Raw genomic sequence first — 26,518 nt, 5'->3', positions numbered from 1 at the left:
TTAACAAAATACCAAGTTCAGATATACAGTTTTATTTCTGCTTTGACTGATGGAAATATTAAACGTCACGGCCAGAGAATAAACAGTCTCGATTATATCCCTGAAACAGATTCCATCTGTAGTAAAAGCTAAAATAACAGTTAAAATTAGATGAATAGATCACTGAAAATTTGGGATGACAAGTACGTCCTGCCCCCTGGCAGCACCCGACACCTACACAACTCGCACACAAAGTACGTGTTTGTTAGTTGCCTGACGCTGCACAGCAGTACTCTGCCATGCGGCAGCGGCCTGTCAACATATAACTTGTACATGTTTGTCAGTTTTTCAGATAATGGGTATGGCATTATTCATTGAGGTTATGGGTCTCAACATACAAACGTATGCTTGCAATTATTTTGAATAAAACGGATTGTCATTTAACGGAAATTGGGAAATAGGTAGCAAATTGCTCTATTTGACTTCATTTCAAACTTAAATGCTGTGTGTTGTTGGGGGAATTGCCTGATACATTGTATGTTGCAGTTTCTCTTCTTGGGGCTAGTTGTTGTAATGCAACATGTCAACATCAAGCAACAATCAGTCTCTATAATCTATCGAAACAAACGCCAGCGGAAAATAGCGTTGTCAAATAACAAATCCCAAAACATTCTTAAACACCAAAAGTCACCTCTTCCAGAGATATTTAAGTTATCCTCCAGAAACAAACCCTTTCCGTATTTGAGTCCAGTTTGTCGCCATGGAAGTTGGATAAAAGGATACACAATAATGTTACAAAGCAAAGGCACTAGTCCATGGCTGGACTGATGTCTATGCAAAGTTGGCCCAGACATATTAAACAATCTTACCCTACCACGAAGTTTCAAAATAACATTTCACAAACAGCACTAAGGATAAAATGTGTCATTTCACATAACACTCAGTAAAAAGTGTGAATAAATTGATATGTCTAAGGTAACAAATCCAACACCAACTGCCGAAAGATGGCGCCAGTAGTTTCAGTGCATTCTGTCAAGATTGCTCACTCTTTGGTAAACACACTCGCTAAAGACAAGGATGAAGGCAAGTTCGGCAAAGACTCCCCTGAAGGCAGAAACAAAAATATCTTGTCATCAAATAATACCCTGCATTAATGTTGCGATTTGATTCATGTTTGGCAGTTCTCATAACAACGTCACAGAGTATAAATGTGTGTATTGTGTACGTTTGCATCAACAGCGTGCCAATCGTGTGAGTTTCGTTTGAGGCCGCTCTAAAACTATCAACTTGATGTTGGAAGAAACCCCGAAAAGATGCAGGTCAATGATGCTTACCACCTTGTTGAAGCACACGATCACGGGAATGGTGCTAACAACCCTAAAAAGATAAATCGGGCCAATTTGGGATTCGAACACATGATCATCGATTTCTGGTCTTTAGGTTCAAAGTTCTGCAAAGGGAATTGCGGTGTCACAGACAACTGGGCCACCTATGACCATCAGGTGCCATGGGTGGACCTACTCAATAAGTATTCATGTAAGTGAATGTTATGGCTGGCCTGTATGAGGTGACATTTGTCGTCTCCAATCAATCAGTGTATATTCAGAATGATAGAACATATTAATGAGTGGCTGAAACGTTCTGCGCCAAACTATGCTTATCGCAAGAGGCGACTAACGGCATCGGGTGGTCAGACTCGCTGACTTGGTTGATGCATGTCATCGTTTCTTAATTGTGTATAGATCGATGCTCATGATGTCAATCATTGGGTTGTCTTGTCCAGACTCGATTATTTGCAGACCGCCATCATGTAGCTGGAATATTACCGAGTGTGGCGTTACTTATACACAACAAACAAAGAAACCTAGGGTATATGTTTCACGCAGGTGCCAACACAGATCGAATAAACGAATTGTGATACTAACCTGCAGTAAAGGCTCAGTTTGTCATCATCGATAAGATTCTCATATGTTCGTCCTCGCAGGATCCTGATGATTGGTGCATATACGTTATAACATCATGTAAAAGGGCAACCAAGAGCTGATTCTGGTCCACTCTCTCTCCTTGTAAGCCCCTCAAGACCGCACACTGGGAAATCATCACAAACAAGGATAAACGCTTCAACGAACTATAGCAGGTATGGTCTTTACAAAACTTTGACGATGCATATATGATTTTTTTTAGATATACTGAGTCAAATTAAAAACTTCACATTTTTAAAAGTAATTATATGATATACAACGGAAAAATGTATCAGAGAAGGTATTTTTAATCACAAATGTCCAAAGAAGGATTCTAAATAACGGTGGTAACCATAAGTTGTTCCAAGCACCTACGGTATTCGGTAATAACATCAACAGTTTAAATCATAAGTCCCAAGCACGAGAATCTGATGGCACACAAGTTCAGTAGCGTGTATGGCCACCATGTGCGTTGACAACTGCCACACAACGCCTCCGCATGGACCCTGTGATGCTTGTGAACACATGATTGGGAAGACGACGCCATTGTTGCTGCAAAATGGTGCCAAGATCTTGCAAATTCTGTGGTTGGTTCTGGAGAGTGCGCAGACTTCTGCCAAGAGCATCCCAGGCGTGTTCGATGGGATTGAGGTCGGGAGACATTGACGCCCAGTCCATGACGGTGACTCCCGCATCCTGAAGGAAATTCCTTGTCAAAATTGCTGTGTGGGGTCTGGCATTGTCGTGTTGGAAGATCAAACCGGGTCCATGTGCTGCCATAAAAGGCAGAAGTTCTGGTGCCAGTACCTGGTCGCGGTAAGCAGCAGCGTTGAGGTTGCCACGGATGACAAGAAACCTGGAACGTGCATTGCCACAGAAAGCACACCACACCATGACACTTCCGCCTCGAAATCTGTCAACTTCCTGTACACAACACTGGGCGTAACGTTCATGACGGCGCCTCCATACCCTCGCCCTACCATCAGCAAATCGAAGATTAAATCGGGATTCATCACTGAAGACGACTTGATTCCACTTCCTCTGGGTCCATCGTAAGTGTCGCTGTGCCCACAATTGACGTTGACGTCTGTGTAATTAAGTCAGAATCGGCCCGCAGTATGGCCGTCGTGCTTGAAGGTGAGCAGTTCTCAGACGGTTTCGAACAGTTTGCGCCCTCAGTCTACCCCTAAACAGTTCATTTCTGGTTGATGAAGCCGTCAGAAATCGGTTACGGAGGTGACGTAAGACAATCTGATGATCCTCTGCATGTGACGCCACACGTGGTCGACCTGGCCGAGGGCGGTCAGTGGTGGTACCCATTTGCTGTAGACGCGTCTGTAAATCACAAACAGTCCGTCGACTACAACCCATCGTCCGTGCAACTTCAGCTACGGACGTTCCCGTCTGCAACACGCCGACGTTCACGTTGCACATTTGAAATGCGTAGCATGACAAATGGCCGTAAAGACTTTTGTTTTCTTGTGTTTTTCTTTTTTTGTTAATGACTGCTAACAAGTATGGCTGAAAACACGTGCGGTATTATGGCCACGTGACCAGTCGCACGTGAAAAAACACTTTTGCCACTATAGTGCTCTGCACATGATTTTGATTGATTCACCTGCACAAAAACGGGTGTTATCTGAAGACAAGACGTGGCCATTACTGCTTAAATACACAATAAGGGCCCACAATGATAACTGGTCAAAATGTTAAAATTTTAGAATTGTGAAGTTTTTAATTTGGTTCAGTATATATGTGAGGTATTATGACCGCAATAGTCTTTACCAATACGTTGATGCTACATCGTATGGATCTAAAAAGTTTTGTCATAGCAGGATGCCTCAACACAAAGCGGCATGCTGATTGTTGATTGGTTGTTTGTTGTTTGACGCCACACTCTGTAATATTTCAGGTACATGATGGCAGACTAATGTAATGATAAGATACATGGGTAGGTGAACTTACAGTGTGTACCTCTAGATGCCTAATGATAAGATACATGGGCAGGGGAACAGTTGGTTGGGTGGTTTGTTGTTTAACGCCGCACTCAGCAATATTACAGCTGTATGACGGTGGTCTGTAAATAAACATGCCTGGACCAGACAATCCAGTGGTTCTTATCATGAGCATCGATCCACGCAATTGGGATACGATGACATGCATCAACCAAGCCAGCGAGTCTGACCATCCGATCCTGTTGGTCGCCTCTTACGACACGCATAATTGCCTTTTAGGTCAAGCTTGGGTTGCTGAAGACCTATTCTATCTCGTATCTTCTGTTATGTCAAGAATAATTGAGAAGGAGACTTTCACGTAACGTGGAAGACAAAGGATTTACTATTAGGACGAATAGGGGATTCAAAGCAATGACAAATGGGAACTGATATGAGTAAGGTCTGCAACTCTATGCAACGTTTTGTGGCTCGGCAGTATGGAATATACATGTACATATAATGTGTGCTACAATATAATGCTTAACAGATGAGAGAACAATCGCAACACATCTGACACAACGATTTACACAGAGCGTCCGGTGCTCATATATAAGTAAAGACATTATAATGATGCTTCATTTACAAGAGCAATTATCCCCCCACTTCATGCGAAGGTTATCACCAATTGTCTGGCCCTCAATGAGTTAATACCATAAACGCCCAGAATAGTGGAAAGTGTTGTGTCACTCTGAATCTTTACACATAGTTATAAACATTTGTCATGTTTACCCAAATGACCGTTTGTGTATTAGTTTGTTTAACGCCCACTCAGCAATATTCCAGTTGTATGGCGGATATAATGGAGTCTGGTCCAGCCAATCCAATGATTAACATCATGAGCATCGATCTACGCAGTTAGGACATGGTGGCCTGCATTAACCAAATCAGCGATTCCGTTTGTCGCCTCTTACGACAAGCACTGTCGCCTCTTTCGACAAGCTTGGGTTGCTGTAGGCTTTTTCTATACCCCGAATCTTCACGGGTCCATGACTGTTTATAATTAATATGACTGTTTATTATTCATAGAATTTTAATTATACGTGCCTCCAGGTCTTTCCAGACATAACACACATTCACATACCACGAGTCAACATAAAATGTCAGTGCAAAAGAATAAATAGCCAGTCTAGATTATCCACCGAAACAGAATCCATTTACTAGCTATGAAAGTTCTATAAATGGGCCACTGAAAATCAGTTTTGAAAACAGGTGTTTCCGCAGAAAGAGGTGAACACATCCTGTCCTACCGGAAGCACCCGCCCCGCCATTCACAGAATTGTGTTGGTTGGTTGGTTGGTTATTTAACGCCGCACTCAGCAATATTCCAGCTACATGACGGTTGTCTGTAAATAATCGAGTCTGGACCAGACAATCCAGTGATTAATATCATGAGCATCCATCCACGCAATTGGGATACGATGACCGTGCATCAACCAAGTCAGCGAGCCTGACCACCCGATCCCGTTAGTCGCTTTTTACGACAAGCATAGTCACCTTTTACGGCAAGCATGGGTTGCTGAAGACCTATTCTACCCCGGAATCTTCACGGGTCAGATATTAAGGTATTCGTTTTGAAACAGTGGAAGACATTTTAAAGTCTCGGCCTAAGCATTTCTTCTGTAGTTGACTCAGCGTAGATACATTATCTATAGCCTATGGTTAAACTCTTGGACTTCAGTCCACCAAAAGGACATCGAACCAGTTCAAGTAAATATAAATTGTCAATGCAAGAGAATTCTCAATGCGAGAGAATAGCCAGTCTAGATTATTCACCGAAACAGATTCCATTTGGCGCAAAGGGCAAAGTATAAAGCTGTGAAAGTTATATAAATGGACCTTTGAAAATCAGTGATGACACTAGGTGTTCGCGAAAAGGTTAAGCATGTCCTGCCCTACCGGTAGCTTCTGACATTTACACAGCTGCAACGCCGACCACCAGTACTCCTGCCATGCGACGGCATGGCAAGCAAGATAATCTTTCCGTCTGGTCCCCTTGAGAAACCGGTTTTAGACTGCAGCGTTGACAGCTCGCGTTATCCCTGTACCCTCAGACACAAGGACTACACATCACTTTACAGCAGGACAGTGTACGCCCTCACAACAGACCTTGTTGGACAACATAACATCCCCACGCCCAATTGTGAATTGTTTCTGAGGAAGTAAAACATCGTTTACACCGACTCCCAAACTAACCGGTTACGTTGGTTGAGCTTCGACGGGCCTTGGTCCAGATCTGGAATCAAGAAGGCGTCGTTGTCAAGCTTGTATTACGTCTAATGGTGGTACACGATACTGACTTGTTAGCTGGCAATTGCCCCCATGCCACTTTCAGCCTGAGGTTTCAGACATGAAGCAAATCTGAGTGAGTGAGTGAGTTAATGCTTTACGTCACATCGGCAATATTTCAGCCATATCGTGACGAGAAATGTTACATTTGTAATACATACGTTATTAACTAAATTAAAACCTGTCATCGATGGACAGTAAAATTACTAGAATTTCACAGATAAATATTTAAAACTAGCATACAACTATAAAAAAAGATAGCACTATAAATTACGGTACAATATAAAAAAAGGCTATAGTTCGCCAGCAGCTGAAGGTAGATCACCATGCTAGGGTCCATGGGGACTTACAGTACTTTTGCTACCTGCATGGACCCCAGCCGGATTTACATCATCCCTTCCGCTGTTGGCGATTAATGACAAATTTAGCCAGGTTAAATGAACATATATACTACGATTAAAATTGTGGTGAAAAAACAATACTTTGAATGACGTGGTCTGACATACCCTCTCAGGGGGACAATCATTTTACACTACTTCAACCCCCATCGAGGGTAAAGCCACGAACAATCTCAGTTTACAAGTTTTCCGCTACCAATACTAAAATACTTATTATTTACAGAACATAGCATCAAAATTTATTTAATAATTCTATTTCTTTTAAAAAAACAATAATTAAATGACTACTTTCGTGATTAAAAAGATCCTTTAGCGATGAAACTGTGAAATAGTTATCCCTTGTGATGGAAAAATCAATACAGTCAAGCAGGACATGCTTGACAGTGATTCTTTCATCACAAAGGATGCAAAATGGAGGATCCTCACCTTTTAAAATATATTCATGAGTGTACCGTGAATGGCCAATACGACATCGTCTTAAAATGACCTCTTCAAACCTGGACTGACAACCCAAGTAGGTATAACCGATATTTGCTTTTATTGCATGTAATTTATTTATACCCACTTGGGTGTCCCACTTCTTCTGCATTAGATCCCTGATCTAAGATCTAATGACAGGTTTGTAATCACTGTATGGTATCAGAAGTGGCGTCACAGATTGAAGCAAATCTGAACATTAACACAGGTGCCTACTTTGGCGACTAGCTTTGCATAATTGTTTCCTTAAAGTGCATATTCCGCCCACAGGAATTCCTATGCCGATTGTGCTGACGGAAATTTGAGGAATTTCCATGAGTGATTTTGGATCTGGTCGGTTAGACGTTAATGTACACAGACCATGATGTATTTGAGTTAAATGACTGTTAAATATGACATCAAATTTTGTTGAAGCGTTCGCTCGTAACGCCGAAGACCCGGATTCAATTCCCGACATGGGTACAATATGCGAAACCCATTTCTGGTGTCCTCCGCCGTGATATTGCTGGAATATTGCTAAAAGCGGCGTGAAACCATATTCACTCTCTCGATCACGCCTGTCAAATTTACTTGTTAACAATATACATTCAGGAAATAGGATAATTGTGGGCGTTTAGGGTTAACTTAATGAGGCCCAGATAATTGGTATGGCCTTTGGATGAAGTAGCAGGATGATTTCTCTTCGAATTGACACATCGTTATAATTATTTTACCAGCATAAGACCTATAAGACCACCGGACACTCTGTGACATCAAGCACATCGAGTAAATCGTTGTCAGGATGAAGTTTGTGTCAGGATGTGTAGCGATTGTTCTCCTCTCATCTGGTAAGCATATTGTTGCACATTTTGATATGTACATGTATATTCTAGACTGAATAGCCGACCCTTGAAGATACGGGATAGAATAGGTCTTCAGCAACCCATGCTTGCCGTAAAAGGTGACTGTGCTTGTCGTAAGAGGCGACTAACGGGATCGGGTGGTCAGGCTCGCTGACTTGGTTGATGCATGTCATCGTATCCCAATTGGGTGGATCGATGCGCATGATGCCAATCACTGGATTGTCTGGTCCAGACTCGACTATTTACAGACCGCCACCATATAGCTGGAATATTGTTGAGTGCGGCGTTAAATAACAAACCAACCAACCAACACAATTCTGTGAATGGCGAGGCGGGTGCTTCCGGTAGGACAGGATGTGTTCGCCTCTTTCTGCGGAAACACCTGGTTTCATAACTGATTTTCAGTGGCCCATTTACAGAACTTTCATGGCTAGTAAATGGCGTTAAACAACAAACAAACAAAAACAGAAGAGCCGCAAAACGTTGCACAGAGTTGCAGACCTTACTCATGTCAGAAACCAATTGGCATTTATTCGAATCCCCTACGTTACGTGAAAGTCTCTTTCTTGATTAATCTGGAAATAACAGAAATATAACAGAAAACTTATCAAAGCGGCGTTTTTCTCATGCAAAGATTGCATCACAGCGACCACTTTGTTAAAATTGACGCTTGTTAACATTTATATGTCAGATGATCTTATCGTGAAATTTGATGTCTAGTAGTAGGCTTGTATCGAAACGTCTGGCAGCATGTATAATATTTATGAAGACACTGTTATTTGAATCCACTAAACTACAGTTTTGCTGCTCAATTATCACCTTATCCTTGATGCTAGGATATGAATCAGCATGTCAGCTGCCCTGTGTTTAGGCATCCTGCCATGACCAAACATTTGAGATAAATACCATATCACACTTTTAACCGTATCATCAGCGTATTGGTAAAGACTATAACTGCCATATTATCTTGTTGAAGAATATATCACATTCATAAATGCATCGTTAAAATTATGTACAGACAATATCTGTTACAGCTCGTTGAAGAGTTTATCTTTGTCTGTGTTGATTTCCCAGTGTACGGTCTTGAGTGGCTTACAAGGAGAGAGAGTGACCCAGAATCAGATTTTGGTTGTCCAAGCACTACATGTGATAACGTGTATGCACCAATCATCAGGATCATGGGAGGGCCAACTTTAGCGGATCTAATCAAAGATGGCAAACTGAGCCTTGACTGCAGGTTAGTATCACAATTCGTTTACAACATCTGTGAAAACAAAGAATTGTTCAGCTACTCAATCCGGTGCTCCAGGACTGGACCTTCAGAAAAGGTGACCACAATCCTGGGTAATCTTTAACCTTATTTCATTACCTATCAATGAAATCCTTCCGGAGCCAAGTTTGTTTGTTTATAGCCGCCGAACTCCAGCAATATGACGGCGGTCTGTAAATACTCAATCTGGACCAGGCAATTCAGTGACTGACATCATGAGTATCACTGCACGCAATTTGGATAATGATGAGATGCATCAACCAAGTCTGCGAGCCTGACATCCCGATCCAATAGTCGCCTCCAACGACAAGCATAGTCCCCTTTTACTTCAATCATGCTGAAGACCTATGCTACCCGGATCTACACAGGTTCCGGGACCAAGTAGATTGCTGGAGAGTTGTTGAGTCACATACCTCACTTCCAACAAGGATATCAGCTTTATTTCGATAATCACGTATATCGTAACTATCCAAAAGTCTGGAGTGCTATCGATGTCATCTATTGAAAGACTTGGACGTGGACATGAACAATGATAATATATTGATAGTTCGATCGTTATGCTTATATAGTAGATGTTTTGTGAGGTGATAAGTCATTTTGTAAATATGACTTCTCATTTTCTAATCATAGCTTTGCTGTGACTGATACAACAGTTAGTATCTGGACGGGACCATCGCAACATTGATAATAAAGAAGTTGGCACTCAAACAAAGTAATGTAGACGCAATAAGATGCAAACGACCTTCATCAAGTCGAACCTTTGAAGATACGGGTTAGAATAGGTCTTCAGCAACCCATGCTTGTCGCAAAAGGCGACTAACGGGATCGGGTGGTCAGGCTCGCTGACTTGGTTGATGCATGTCATCGATCCCAATTGCGTGGATCGATGCACATGATGTCAATCACTGGATTATCTGGTCCAGACTCGATTATTTACAGACCGCCGTCATAAAGCTGGAATATTGCTGTGTGCGGCGTAAAACAACAAACAACCAACCTAAATCATCAAGTCGATTAAATTGACATTATGCTACCTTTAAAATAGAAAACACAACATTTGAATATTAGGCAGAAGCACATGTAATAAATCATGTTCTCTCTGCAGCGATCAGACACTGACCATCATGGCGGAATGCCAACTCCCTTCAGCGGGCTGTAGAGAAATTGAAGTAATGCAGAAACTACTCCTTGTGTTCACAACCTACTGCGACCACAAAACAGGTATACGCATGTCCAGTTTTCTTTGGGCAGTTTCTTTTAACACTGAGGCCATGTGTCACGACCCGTGAAGATTCCGGGGTAGAATGGGTCTTCAGCAACCCATACTTGCCGTAAAAGGCGACTTACGGGATCGGGAGGTCAGGCTCGCTGACTTGGTTGATGCATGTCATCGATCCCAATTGCATGGATGGATGCTCATGACATTAATAACTGGGTTGTCTTGTCCAGACTCGATTATTTACAGACCGGCGTCATATAGCTGGAATATTGCTGAGTGCGGTCACCGTGTTAAACAACAAACCAACCAACCAACCCAGCCATGTGTCACCTTGAGTGACACGTTGATTCCTGAAAATAAATTGACATCGACAGTACTACAGTACTATTAACAAGAATACTTTGATTTACAAATGGTCATAACTCGAGCACACATGCATACATAATTATCAGATGTTATGTCCTTAGTTTAAGTTTATCGTTTTTCTCTTTCACAGAAATCGAGGAGGAAGCGTCATGTTGGACCAGCCGTAACTTGCCTGGGGCTGTTAATTCATGTCGATATGAACACAGGTAGGGTGACTGTACAAGTCTCCATTCAAATCAACTGAATAAGATAACTTTCGCGGTGAACTATACCTTCTGTTCATCTGAATGTTTTAATTACCGGAATTTCAGACGATAAATATTCGTAACGTTTGACTTCACCCCCTCATACATCACAACGTTAAATATCTGATTCGTTCTTGTTGGTATGTGACCTTTCAGCACATAGAAGGCAACCGATATATGATATCTGTACTGGTATCTGGAAGAAATTTGTAGTACTTTCATAAAACTTCTTTCATGAATTAAAAGTGAATCTCTGCAAGAAACAAATCTGGTGTCAGTCATGGTTGTCAGTGCGCGTGCGGTAACGCAGAATTATGCGATTCTAAATTAATCATTTGATAAATATTTGAGCGATTGTCTAAACGTTGCTTTTTCAAACAGAACAGATCCGAAATGTCTCTAAAGAAACGAAACTCAATGGTACACTTGTCGCAAGAGGCGACTAACGGGATCAGGTGGTTAGGCTCGCTGACTGCGGCGTTAGACAACAAACAAACAAACACCATATACACGTTGTGTAGATCTAGAGACCTGACGATAAGATACATGGTTAGTGAACTGTAGAATGTGTACCTGTAGGGGCCTAACAAGATACATGGGTAGGTGAACTGTACAGTGTATCCTAGGGGCCTTATGATAAGATACATGGGTAGTGAACTTTCCAGTGTGCCTCCCTAAAGACCTAATGATGAGATACATGGGTAGTAAACTTTACAGTGTGCACGTCTAGAGGCCTAACCTAATGATAAGATACATGGTGAACAGAAAAGTGTTTACCTCTGGATGGCCTTATGATAAGATACATGGGTAGGTGAACTGGAAAGTGTCTACTTCTGGAGGCCTTATAATAAGATACATGGGAAGGTGAACTGTAAAGTGTTTACCTCTGGAGACCTTATGATAAGATACATGGGTAGGTGAACTATGAAGTGTCTACCTCTGGAGGCCTTATGAAAAGATACAAGGGTAGGTGAACTATGAAGTGTCTACCTCTGGAGGCCTTATGAAAAGATACAAGGGTAGGTGAACTGTAAAATGTCTACCTCTGGAGGCCTAATGATAAGATACGTGGGTAGGTGAACTGGAAAGTGTCTACCTCTGGAGGCCTCATGATAAGATATATGGGTAGGTGAACTGTAAAGTGTCCACCTCTGGAGGCCTTATGATCAGATACAATACAAGGGTAGATGAACTGTAAAGTGTCTACCTCTGGAGGCCTTATGATAAGATACATGGGTAAGTGAACTGTAAAGTGTCCACCTCTGGATGGCCTTATGATAAGATACATGGGTGGGTGAACTGTAAAGTGTCCACCACTGGAGGCCTTATGATAAGATACATGGGTAGGTGAACTGTAAAGTGTCTACCTCTGGAGGCCTTATGATAAGATACATGGGTAGGTGAACTGTAAAGTGTCTACCTCTGGAGGCCTTATGATACGTTCAAGGGTGGGTGAACTGTAAAGTGTCTACCTCTGGAGGCCTAATGATAAGATATAAGGACAGGTGAACTGTAAAGTGTCTACTTCTGGAGGCCTTATGATCAGATACATCGGTAGGTGAACTGTAAAGTGTGTACCTGTTGGGGTCTTATGGTAACATACATGGGTAGGTGAACTGTAAAATGTCTACCTCTGGAGGCCTTATGATAAGATACGCGGGTAGGTGAACTGTAAAGTGTCTACTTCTGGAGGCCTCGTGATAAGATACGTGGGTAGGTGAACTGTAAAGTGTCTACCTCTGGAGGCCTTTTGATAAGATACAAGGATAGGTGAACTGTAAAGTGTCTACCTCTGGGGGCCTTATGATACGTTCAAGGGTAGGTGAACTGTAAAGTGTCTACCTCTGGAGGCCTAATGATAAGATACGTGGGTAGGTGAACTGTAAAGTGTCCACCTCTGGAGGCCTTATGATAAGATACATGGGTAGGTGAACTGTAAAGTGTCTACCTCTGGAGGCCTCATGATAAGATATAAGGACAGGTGAACTGTAAAGTGTCTACTTCTGGAGGCCTTATGATCAGATACATCGGTAGGTGAACTGTAAAGTGTGTACCTGTTGGGGTCTTATGGTAACATACATGGGTAGGTGAACTGTAAAGTGTCTACCTCTGGAGGCCTTATGATAAGATACGTGGGTAGGTGAACTGTAAAGTGTGTACTGTTGGGTCCTTATGATAAGATACATGGGTAGGTGAACTGTAAAGTCTCTACCTCTGGAGGCCTAATGATAGGATACATGGGTATGTGAACTGTAAAGTGTCTACCTCTGGAGGCCTAATGATAAGATACATGGGTAGGTGATCTGTAAAGTGTCTACAATTGTGTGATTCCTTGTATACCGACATCTGGAAAAGATAGAACACAATTAAACACTGGTGCCTTATTTCATTGCTAAACTGAAATAAAAATATTAAGCCTACTAGTCGCTTATTACGATACGCATAGTTAGACTCAGAACGTTTCAAAACCCGAGAAGATCCGGGGTAGAATAGGTCTTCAGCAACCAATGCTTGCTGTAAAAGGCGACTATGCTTTTCGTAAGAGGCCACTTACGGTGTCGGGTGGTCAGGCTCGCTGACTTGGTTGATGCACGTCATCATATCCCAATTGCGTGGATCGATGATCCTGATGTCAATCACCGCCACCATAAAGCTGGAATATTGCTGACTGCGGCGTTAAACAACAAACAAACAGAACCTTTCAGCCACTCATTGTATTGTTCGTAATGTGTTCTATCATTCTGAATTAAAATTGATTGACTGAAGACAACAAATGTCGTGTTATACAGCTCAGCCATAACATTTACATACATGAATACTTATTGAGTAGGTCCACCCATGGCACCTGGGTATTATAGGTGACCCAGTTGTCTGTGACACCTCAATTCACTCTGCAGAAATGTGGACCTTAGGACTACCAGAAATCGATGATCGTGGGTTCGAATCCCAAATTGGTCCGAATAATGTTTTTAGGGTTGTCATCGTCATTTCCGTGATCGTGTGTTTCAACAAGGTGGTAAACATCTAAGACCTGCATCTCTTTGGGGTTTCTTCCCACATCAAGTTGAAAGTTTCAAACGAAACTCACACGATTGTCACACTGTTGATGCAAACGTACACAATACACATACTTAAACCTTGTTCCCTGGTTATGAAAATCAAATTTGAACATTAATGCAAGGTCTTATTTGGTGAAAATATATTTTTGTTTCTACCTTCAGGAGAGTCTTTGTCGAACCTGCCTTAAGGGGTGTCTATGGCGAGTGTGTTGAGCAACGAGTGAGCAGTCTGACGGAGTGCACTGAAACTAGTGGCGCCATCTTCCGGCAGTTAGCTTTGGCTACGTTACCTTAAACATACCCATGCATTCGCCAGTAAAAGAACTGAACCAGACTATCGTGTTTGTTTTCTTTGTACAGATACTAGTCTCCATTTAGCCAATAGTTTCTTTCGTGTAAAAAATGATAGTGACATATCTAATCCATCCTTTGAATATATACTGGACTCGCGGATACTTGAGGCATTGTTGTGAACTAAGTTCACTGTCGTAATCAGTTCATTCACACTTCTTCTTGAGTGTTATGTGAAATGGCACATTTTATCTTTAGTGCTGTTTATGAAATGTTATTTCGAAATTTCCTGGTAATAAATGTGTATATCAATGATATATCGTCGAATGATTAAACTATGAAGATCCCGACAGATTTTCTTTTACAACTATACACTAGCGCGTATCCTGGCCAATGAAAAAGAATATGTATGGATCCTCTAGTTTTGCTCCATAAAATTGAGCTGACGCTCGTTAGAAAGTTGTTGAGGCAGGCGACAAGGGCTTCGGCATAACTAAAAACAGCCCTGACTTATGGTTTCTCATATATGTTCGAAGCTTAAAATTCCGGGAGACGACTGATTGCAAGGTTGATAGAACCCCATGATAGTCCATTCCTTCAGAAATTCTTTTCCAACCATGGCCACCCTTTAGAAGCATAAGGCATATAAGATAAGCTCAGTCACATCAGGAATTTGGCTGAGACTCAATGTTCGAAATAGACATCGGCCCGAAGGTGCGAGGCCGACAGATTTATTCTCGGGCGGATTTGGGCAGGCCCTTATGGATGTGAATGCATCATGACACTGACATTGCTTTGTGAAACAGCGTCCAGCTTCAACGTACTCCGCTCATTAACTCTTTCAACACGGCAGGCCCCTGCCGGTGTACCGGCCGGCCACACCGAATCCACGTCCAAATTATATATAGTTTCATGAACCTACCCGTCATATCGTTTATTTATAAAATCTCTCACTTTTCACAAAGTCAGAAAATACGTATTTCATTTCAGTTTATGGTATATTATAAATATATTTAAAGTTATGAAGTATTTCCTTTATTGTCATTGAAAAAGAAATAATCTGGAACACATGCTTCGACAACGGTTCCACATTGAACATGTCAAAAAGCAATTAACATAGAGACGTTTCAAACTAATCGTAAATGAAGTCAGTAAAGTAATACATAAATTCAAACATTCAAAACAAGAGTGCTCTGAGAGCACAACATCCTCTGCATGAATTTTTTTAGTTTAGTTTATATTTTCTTTGTATTTTATGAAATAACAACAGTAGATGGCACTGCATTTGAAACAAACTGTGCAGAACATTGTGTTGGGGGTAATCCAGTCTGAATGCTAATGCCATACAGATGTAGCTCACCTACAAAAGCCTTATACAAGGAAACTACCTATAGTTATAGTTGTAGTTAGATATTGTGATATTCTCTGGAAACTGGAGGAGGAGTGGATTTCATGAAGCTCCGTAAAACAGGGGCACCTTTTAGATGCATGAGGCATATCAGATAAGCTCAGTCTCATCAGGAATTTGGCTGAGACTCAGTGTTCGAAATAGACATCGGCCCGGAGGTTCGAGGCCGACAGATTTGTTCTCGGGCTGATTTCAACAGGCCCTTGTGGATGTGAATGAATCATAACACTGACATTGCTTGGTGAAACACGGTCCAGCTTCATAATACTCCACTCCTTAACTCTTTCAACACGGCAGTCCCCTGTCGGTGTACGGGCCAAACCGTAGCCCCTTAAAAAAAATGTATAGTTTCAAGAACCAACCTGTCATATCGTTCATATAAAAATCTATCACTTTTGGTTTGTTGTTTAACGCCGCACTCAGCAATATTACAGCTATATGACGGCGGTTTGTAAATAATCGAGACTGGACCAGACAATCCAGTAATTAATATCATGAGCTTCGATCCACGCAATTGGGATCGATGACATGCATCAGCCAAGTCAGCGAGCCTGACCACCCGATCCTGTTAGTCGCCTCTTACGACAAGCATAGTCACCATTTACGGCAAGCATTGGTTGCTGAAGACCTATTCTACCCCGGAATCTAAACAAATCACTCAAAAAACGCTCACACGAGTCTGATGATTCGTTCCTTCTGGGGATGAAGATTCTCCACAACCTCCCAACAATCCTGATGCTTGGTCTCGTTTTCTCGTTGTGTCCTCTGTAACAAACCTCCTCACTGTGTCAACTGTGCTGCCAATAATCCGTCTTCATCTAAGGAATGTCCTACTTGGAAACTTAAATCCAAAATTTCAAGGGTAAAATGTGAACAGAACATTTCCTTTTTTGAAGCAAGCAAGGTTGTTCTTGCTCAGGAACAACCAGGACCATCTTCTGCTTCTGCTGTTCCTGCTTCTCTGCAGGTTTCTAAGACCCAACATGTCACCTGTCATTCCACAGGTTGCCAGAAAGATTATATGTGGACTAAAACCTCTGGTCCTACTTTATTATCTGCAGCAGCCCAGGTGAGACATCGACAAGAGAATTCCAGCTCTCAAACACAACAAGTACTGACTCAATACATGGCATCTCGTGATGAAGTTGCAGTTTCATCTCGGGATCAGTCATCAACTGAAGAATCCGAAGAATCTCAATCAAATATCCGTCAAACAACTTGCACAGAACAAAACTAGAACAAAAACAGAACCTCTTGAAAAATATGAAAGTGGCAGAGCCTCAAAGGGGGCAAATAACAAGATCAAACTTTTTAATAAGTTTGGATCCCTTGAGGACATGGATGTGTCAAATATCAGCCATCACAGGGCACATAGCTTGTGAGGGGTAGGTCCCAAGTCAATCCCCCGAAAAGATAGTTTCTTCAACAAATACTGTACAGTGGAATTGTAGAGGAATTAAGACATTTCATCTATTAGTCCATGATCTTAATCCATCAGCATTCTGCTTACAAGAGACATATTTAAAGCAGACAGACCATTTTAATTTACGTCAGTTCCGTGCGTATCATTCGTTTTCTCTTCTCTCAACTGTTAATCCGACTGATGTTCCACCTTCTACAATATGGAATTTTTTGAAAAGGCAAACTGGTCTTTATTTAAAATAATGCGCTTAAATAAAATTAAACCCGAATGTACCACTGATGTTACCGATCCTATTCAGGATTTTTCGATGTTTAAATAGAATTGCTGACGAATGCATACCTAAATCCTCTACAATTCCACATATACGTAAACCATGGTTTAACACCGAATGTAAACAAGCTAGAACAGCGAGGAAAAAGGCAGATAAATATTTTCGCCGCCACCCAACTGTCCACAATTTAAATAAATTTTAAATTTTATATGCAAAAGCTCGTCGTGCATTTAAACAAAATAAACGCCAATCATGGCAAGGCTATGTCTCTAAAATAAATTCCCGTACACCAATATCTAAGGTTTGGAACATGGTACAAAGGGTAAAGGGTAAAGGATCAAAATCTAGTGTTCACCATCTTAAGGAGGGTGACACACTATTAACCGATAAAAGTGATATAGCAAACAAATTAGGAATAAACTCTAGCTAAACATTCTTCCTCATAAAATTATAAACCAAAATTTCAAAATTTAAAGACCAACAAGAAAAAAGAAAATTTCCATCGATGAGCTGCCCTAGAGCAAGCTCATGATACAGCCACGGGTGCTGATAATATTCATTATCAGTTTCTCAAACATTTACCCGAGTCATGCTTAGAAACATTATTAAATATTTTCGATCATATCTGGACAACGGGGAATTTCCCTTCATTGTGGCGAAATGCTGTTGTAATACCAATACTGAACCTGGCCGTGATCATACTGATCCTTCTAATTATAGGCTGATATCGCTTATGCAAGACCATGGAAAGAATGGTAAATAACTGACTTATATGGAATTTAGAAACAAAAAATCTTTTAACTAATATTGAATGTGGTTTTCGAAAAAATAGAAGTACCGCTGACCATTTGGTTAGACTGGAAACGTTTGTGAAAAATGCTTTACATGCGGTATCAATATTTTTTTATTTAGAAAAAGCGTATGATACCACCTGGAAGCATGGAATAATAAAAGATCTTTATGACATGGGATTGAGAGGGCATTTGCTTAATTTCATAGATCAGTTTTTAACAGATAGAAATTTCCAGGTTCGTGTGGGATCCACCATGTCTGATTTTTACGATCAAGAACAAGGTGTCCCACAAGGTAGCATATTATCGGTGACGTTGTTTAGCATAAGAATGAATAGTTTATCTAAGGTTTTAAATGGATCTTTGTTTGTTGACGATTTTAATGTATCATGTCGAGGTTCTCATTTAATTATTGGTTTTTTAATAGAATTGGATTTATGAAATATATGTTTTGTAATTAATAAATATTTTAGAATTGGTAGAGGGAAACTTGTTAACCGAGATTATTAGTGGCTTTACCCCTGATAGGGGTAAAAGTAGTGTAAAATGATTGTTCCCCAGAGAGGGTATGTCAGACCACATCATGCAAAGTAATTGTTTTCCACCACAATTTTAATTGTTGTATATATGTTCATTTAACTTTGCCTAAATTTCTCATTAATCGCCAACAGCAGAAGGGATGATGTAAATCCGGCTGGGTTCCATGCAGGTAGCAAAAGTACTGTATGTACTAGCATGGTGATCTACCTTCAGCTGCTTGCGATGTAGAGTCCTTTTTTATATTGTACCATTGCTTATACATGTAGTGATATCTTTTTTATAGTTGTATGCTAGTTTTAAATATTTATCTGTGAAATTCTAGTAATTTTACTGTCCATCGATGACAGGTTTTCATTAAGTTTAAATATATGTATTAAAAATGTATAATTTCTCATCACGATATGGCTGAAATATTGCCGATGTGACGTAAAGTATTAACCTACTCATTCCTCAATCTCACTGACAATGACTGCCTTTGATTTCTGAAACTTGTCTCAGTGGTCATTCCATCAAAAAGGTGTCCCAGGCTTCAATAGCTGATGGTATGGTTGCATCCTTTCTGCCATGCTGAAGGCATAAGATACCTGGTTGATTAGGCCAAACCATGACCGCATGTCTGTATTTTCCTTGGTGTGTGAAAGTCCAAGATGGCTTGGAGGTACTTTTTACAGGGCCGAACACAGTCATGTGTTATCTCAAAGCCTGCAAATTCAACCAGATCCTGAGCAAAGACAAACTTCTCAGGGTTCAGTGTGATGCCGTTTGTACCACAGATGTCAAGCCATGCACAAGCTTGGAAGTAGCAATGTCATCAGCCAAGAAGAGTGCATCATCTACATGTACTCACATGGTTTTGTTAGGTACATCAGCAACAATCATTGAAACGCCGAGTGTAACCATCTCCTGAGGCAACGTATCCTTGGGGGGCAGTGAGATATCTGTATCTTCCCCAGGGTGTGATGAATGTCTTCAGATGTTTGTCTTCATCCTGAATGGGTACATTATGGTAACCATTCAAAGCATCAAATACAGTCTTCGTTTTGCCGTGCTGTACAGATCTGGCTTGGTGGAATGGGGACTGTGCGTTAAGAGCTTGAATTTCAACAGTGCGTCTTGGTTTGCCATTCTTCTTGGGACAAAAAAAACATTCTATGGCACCATGTGACAGGTTCACGTACTGGTATTGGCTCGATCACACCTAGTCGGACGTCTTGGTCCAAGCCAGTTTTGACATCATCTTGCCAGTGGAGAGGAACTGGTACAGGTGTGTGGTAAGCAACTGGTGTGCCATCGGGGTCAACCATAAGCTTCACTGAAGGGCCTACCATGAGGGGGAGTGGTTGGTGCTCACAAGTGTTGACTTATAAAGGGTGGGAAGGTGCTGCTCTAATCTGTCTCTGTTTGCTTCGGTTGCAGGGGCACTCGTGAAGAGCAACCCCCCCATGGTGAGTGCTGGGTTACACTGATAGCTCTTCCCCGTGTGGAACCGTGGCAGGATATTTCCACAGCACCCCATTGCTGGTCGTAAAAGGCGACCAAAGTGGGCAGACCGTTTGCCGTGGGTTGCGTCCCTGTGTCGGCGGAGGACGGGAGTCTGGTGGTTGAGGGCATTTGATCCAGGAATAGCGTTCCTTTACCCAATACACCACTTCGACCCCCTTACTTCACCTAGACGGGTGGTAAGATGGGCCCGGTCTTATCAATCGGCTGGTCATGCCAAGTCCTGAGCACCTTACTTTTTTGCTCACTTTTGGCTTGGACATTTATATAAATAATTGAATCGTTTGATTTATTGACAGACATGTGTGAATATACATGATTATTGAATTTTGCAATACTTTATACATTCAAAATTTGCCTAGATGCCAGTGTCAGAAGGCGGTGGCTCATTGGCCAATCCGGTGGATTTATTAATCTTTGATTAGTACTTCTGCTTGAGTATACCCTCCTGGTATCCTTGGTGCCGTCTGTTGGAGATCCACAGACGTGTGGCATCTTCCGCGTAGACACTCCATGGTGGGTGGGGAGCCAGGAGGATGAATCACATTTACTACTACCATGGCACCCCCACACAAAAAACGTTCACGCGAATCTGATGATTCGTTTTCTTCTGAGGATGAAGATGCTACTATACTTGTCACCAATCCTGATTATTGGTCTAGATTTCTCGTTCTGTCTGCTCCAGATGGTGGTCCTATCAAACTTAATCCGATTGTGATAGCAAAGGGAATAGAAGGTTTGGCTGGCTTTGTGAAGGAAGTTAAAAAACTAAGATCTGATTCGCTATTAATCGAATGCCGAAGGATTATCCAATCCCAAATTCTTTTAACCAGCAAATCACTGGCGAATGTTCCTGTTGAGGTTTCTCCTTACAGAACTTTGAATAGCAGTAAAGGCATTGTCCGTGACATTGGACGTTGCCTTTCAGATATGACTGAGACTGACATTGTGACAGAGCTGCACTCACAAGGAGTTACTGCTGTAAAACGCTTCACAGCTAAAAAGAACAATGAAGTCATAAAAACAAATACATATCTATTCACATTTCGTCTTCCGGTGCGTCCAGAATCACTTAAAGCTGTTTTTTGCAGCTTAAGGGTCGATACATTTATAACAAATCCCTTAAGGTGCTATACTTGCCAAAAGTACGGCCACGGATCAAAGTCATGCCATGTACCAGCTGCCTGCCATCGGTGCGCTGGAACATGTGAGGACAGTAACCTCTGTGATAAACCTCCTCACTGTGTTAACTGCTCTGGCAACCATCCATCTTCTTCGAAGGAATGCCCAACATGGAAACTGCAATCCAAAATTTCGAGAGTAAAGCATGAACAAAACATATCCTTTTTCGAAGCAAAGAAGGTTGTTCTTGCTCAGGAACAACCAGGACCCTCTTTTGCTTTGTTGTTTCTGCTTCTCTGCAGTCATCGAAGAAAGTTTCATGTCATTCTGTTGGTTGCCAGACCGACTACACGTGGGCGACGACATCTGCCCCTGCCTTGCTGTCTACAACAGTCCAGATGAGGCCCCCACAAGAGACCTCTAGCTCACAAACAGCCTCTACATCTCAACTCCTAACTCAGTTACAGGATTTTAATGTATCATGTCGAGGTAAAAATATGCACACGATCAAGAGACAATTGCAACTTTGTCTGAATAAAATCAATGTTTGGGCAGAGCAGAATGGATTCAAGTTTTCTAAATCTAAAACTAATTGTATTCATTTCTGTCGAAAATATAAACCGCATAAGGACCCAGATTTACATCTAGCTGGAACTCCAATTAAAGTTATAAAAGAAGCTAAATTTTTAGGAATCATTTTTGATCATCACCTTACCTTCTTACCACATATTAAGTATTTGAAAGCTGAATGTCTGAAGGCACTAGATTTATTGAAGGTCATTTCTAATTCCAAGTGGGGAGGAGATCAAACGACCCTCCTTCACTTATGTAGATCACTTGTCCGTTCTAAGCTAATCATTTATGGTGGAGCCTGTAAAAGCAACCTTAAACTACTCGATCCCATACATCACCAGGGTCTCAGGCTTTGCTTTGGATCTTTCAGAACTTCCCCGATTGACAGTCTATATGTTGAGGCCGATGAGCCATCCCTGAAACAACGCCGTTTAAAACTATCTCTACAGTACATCACAAAATTATGTTCTAATCGGTCTAACCCTGCATACAATTGTGTATTTAATCCTCTTTATGAGGATCTGTACAGTAAGAAGTCCTTTCTTATTCCGCCTCTCGGATTAAGAATTTTTTTTATTTCTGCTGCCGATATTAAACTTGAAATTATATCTCCTTTCCGCCTAATTTCGTCTCCTCCTTGGCAATTGGTAAAGCCTCAGGTGGATATTACCTTATCTAAACTAAAGAAATATGACACAAATCAATTACAATATCAACAAAAATACAATCAGTTAAGGTGTGAATATGATACTTATAAATCTGTTTTTACTGATGGATCCAAGGACAGTGATGTCATTGGATCCATAACTATATCAACTAGATTACCGGATGAATCTTCAATTTTAACAGCTGAATCAAAAGCCATATTAACTGCTTTAGAATAAATGAATATACAATCTAAACATAAAGTATTCATTATATTTTCAGACTCCTTATCCTGTCTTCAGGCTATTAGAAATAATTCGTGTCAGCATCCAAATTTACTTGACATCATAGAACTACATAATACCCTTGCGACTGGCCAATATGACATGGTCTTTTGTTGGTTACCCAGCCATGTTGGTATTGTTGGTAATACAATGGCTGATGCTGCTGCAAAAGCATCACTCAACAAATCTGTGACACCACTTCTTATACCATACAGTGATTTTAAACCTGTCATTAGATGTTTCATCAGAGATCTAATGCAGAAGAAGTGGGACACCCAAGTGGGTATAAATGAATTACACGCAATAAAAGCAAATATCGGTTATACTTACATGGCCTGTCAGTCCAGATTTGAAGAGGTCATTTTAAGACGATGTCGTATTGGCCATTCACAGTATACTCATGAATATATTTTAAAAGGTGAGGATCCTCCATTCTGTATCCCTTGTGATGAAAGAATCATGGTCAAGCATGTCCTGCTTGACTGTGTTGATGTTTCCATCACAAGGGATAAGTATTTCAAAGTTTCAACTATGAAGGACCTTTTTACACAGGTAAGTACTCATTTTATTCTTGATGTTTTAAAGGAAATTGAATTAATTCATAAATTTTGATTGTTATGTATTGTAAATAAATACATTCATTTTATAACTGGTTAAATAAATCAATAACTGAGATTGTTAGTGGCTATATCCTCGAAGGAGGTTAAAGTAGCGTAAAATTATTGTCCCCCTGAGAGGATATGTAAGACCACGTCTTTCAAAGAATATTTATTTCCGCCACGATTTTATTCGTAGTATATATGTTCGTTTAACTTTGGCTAAACTTGTCAATACTCGCCAACAGCTGAAGGGATGATGTAAATCCGACTTTGGTCCATGCAGGTAGCAAAAGTACTGTAGGTGCCCATGGACCCTAGCATGGTGATTTACCTTCAGCTGCTGGCGATCTGTAGTCCGTTTATATATTGTATCGTCATATATTGTGCTATGCTCTTTTATAATTCCTTACTAGTTTTATATCTTATTTCTGTGATAAATCTAGTGATTTTACTGTCCTTCGTTCACAGGTTCTTAAATCAGATTCAATATATGTATAATGTTTAACTATTGATAGTCACGATATGGCTGAAATATTGCCGATGTGACTTAAAATTTAACTCACTCACTCACTTCGGTTGCAGGATAGGGCAGTTTAGTAGGAATAGGGGTGGTAACTTGGGTCTTGGAGACTCACACTCAACACTTAGGCAGTTCTCAATGTGTGCCTTGGTCGCAATGCCCAAAGTGGAGTCAACAGCCTAACTCATGCTTCCTGTAACTTCACCGACCATGGGGAAGTTTCTGGTAATCATGCCGCGTGCAATGCAAACCTCTCTGCTAAGGTAGAATTTGTCATAGTTGTCTGTAATGTATACGAGGTGGCGGGTTTGCAGTTAGATTAGTAAAAGGATGAGGTTGAGACTTGTCTTATCCATGTGTCAGACAGCTGGTCACACAGGCGTTGTGCAAGGGGGATGGCTCTTTTACCACGATGCCAGCAAGGTTTGTGACTGCACACAGTGTATCAAAGATTGCACCTTCATATTCCTCTGGTGTTTTACTGGGTTTCTCCAATTTCTGCTTGTTTCTGCTGTGGCACACAAAATCAAAGTGATTGGATCGTCTGCACAGCGTGCAAGTATGACCATATGCATAGGCTGGGCATTCTTTCTTTATGATTTTGGGGGCTGCAGACTTTCCGTGCCCCTTCTTGCTACAGCAGTGGCATACTTCAGATTTAACAATTGTTATAGTTTCACTGTGCACTGCATTCCTGATGTGTCTGTAAGTACTGCCGACTGCTTCAGCACCTTGGGAGTCAAGAAGTCGTGATGTGGAATGTTTACCAGCTTCTTTGGCTTCTACAAACTGGAAGTCCTGCTCAGGAGTCGTGTCTTGGTTCTTGTCATCAAGGAGGTCTAACTGGATTCCGGGGTCATTCAGGCCACGTGTGAGCACATCCCGCAAAACAGCCTCAGTGTTGTTTACCTCATCATGACAGCCTGGGCATGGAATGACAAACTTGTACACTCCAGCTTGACCCCGAATCCTAGCACCAAAGGAACGAGCAGTTTCATCACGGTCCTGGGTCAAACTGTGAAGAGTAACTTGGCCACCATGGTGTTCTACTCTCTTACGACAAGGACTCGAATGGCCTCCAGTACTGCTGCTTCGGGACCTACCTGCAGAACGTGTTAGATCTCTGCATAATGTCTCATCACCTTATTCCAGTAGCTGCACAACGAGATCCTTCCCTGTGACCTTGGCAGCCTCCACATAGTCTTTCCACCTGGAGATGAAGTATGACCAGTCCTGTCTTGAGCCGGCGGAAGATAAAGTTGGTCGCTTTACTGTCTCGACTGAGCTACTCCCATGTGTGGTCATGGTGTGGACCGTTGCATGTGCATTCAGGAGTGTGGCAATCACCACAGAGTCAAGGTCTTCTGTTACGAGGTCACATGATGGGACCAGACACTGTACTGTTGGCATCTTGTTGAGTTAATTGATCTCCATCATAAATAAAGTAGGCGTTATACTGTTTTGAGATATCTTTATTCAACGTCACAAATGATGGAGATCTGGAACACAGAACAGGAAACATAACTTAATGCAACACATGATTGTATACATAATGTTAATGTACATAATCCTCTATGGACAACACAGCTTCTTTCCTTTGGTCAATATGCGTATGTTGACAACAGGTAGCGGATGCTTTTTGCAACAAATGATGGTCGTAAGAGGCGACTCAACAGGTCGGTGTTCAGGCACTGGTTGATGGCATCTGCCCAAGTATAATGTTTGATTTTGAAATGCTTTTCTTTTAACTTTGTTCTATTTTGAGATATACATGCACCAAGAACACAGTTGTTAAACTGCTCATTCCCCAATAACCGGTTTGCATTGAGGCTTGTACTACTTCTTATGGTCGTACACGATACTAACTTGTTAGCTGGCAATTGCCTCCATGCCACTTTTAGCCTGAGATTTCAGACATGAAGCAAATCTGAACATTAACACAGGTGCCTACTTTAGCGACTAACTTTGCATAATTGTTTCCTAAAAGTGCATATTCCGCCAACAGGAATTCCTATGCCGATTGTGCTAATGGGAGTTTGAGGAATTTCCATGAGTGATTTTGGATCTGGTCGGTTAGATGTTAACGTACACAGACTATTATGTATTTGAGTTAAATGACTGTTAAATATTCCATCAAATTTTGTTGAAGCGTTCGCTCGTCACGCCGATTGGCCGGATTCTATTCCCGACATGGGTACAATATGCAAAACCCGCCGTGATATTGCCGGAATATTGCTAAAAGCGGCGTGAAACCATATTCACTCTCTCACGCCCATCAAATTTACTTGTAAACCATAGATATACAGGAAAATAGGATAATTATGGGCGTTTAGGGTATTAACTCAATGAGGCCCAGATAATTGGTATGGCCTTTGGATGAAGTAGCAGGATGATTTCTCATGGAAATGACACATAATTATAATTATTTTACCAGCATAAGACCTATAAGACCACC

The 26,518-nt window shown here is 41.3% G+C and overlaps 1 protein-coding gene across 1 annotated transcript; it reads left to right on the top strand.

Moving 5' to 3' along the window:
• Positions 1-7,822: 7,822 nt before the first annotated feature.
• On the top strand, positions 7,823-14,425 carry LOC139452958 (uncharacterized). The gene is made up of 5 exons (XM_071234581.1): positions 7,823-7,922; positions 9,012-9,174; positions 10,313-10,428; positions 10,923-10,998; positions 14,259-14,425. The coding sequence occupies exons 1-5, from the start codon at positions 7,877-7,879 to the stop codon at positions 14,389-14,391; spliced, it is 534 nt and encodes a 177-aa protein (XP_071090682.1). The 5' UTR covers positions 7,823-7,876; the 3' UTR covers positions 14,392-14,425.
• Positions 14,426-26,518: the final 12,093 nt, after the last annotated feature.

Source organism: Haliotis cracherodii, unplaced genomic scaffold (genome assembly GCF_022045235.1).
Source record: "Haliotis cracherodii isolate W230 unplaced genomic scaffold, xgHalCrac1.p SCAF_9, whole genome shotgun sequence".
NCBI lineage: Eukaryota > Metazoa > Mollusca > Gastropoda > Lepetellida > Haliotidae > Haliotis > Haliotis cracherodii.
Note: the sequence above shows the minus strand (reverse complement) of the source record. Positions and strands in the feature narration are given on the sequence as shown.

Bases quoted from the DNA above. Each gene is read 5' to 3' on its own strand.
- LOC139452958 (XM_071234581.1), top strand. From the start codon at position 7,877: ATGAAGTTTGTGTCAGGATGTGTAGCGATTGTTCTCCTCTCATCTG. The intron at 10,429-10,922 runs GTATACGCATGT...TCTCTTTCACAG, and splicing joins CTACTGCGACCACAAAACAG to AAATCGAGGAGGAAGCGTCA. The intron at 10,999-14,258 runs GTAGGGTGACTG...TTCTACCTTCAG, and splicing joins TCATGTCGATATGAACACAG to GAGAGTCTTTGTCGAACCTG.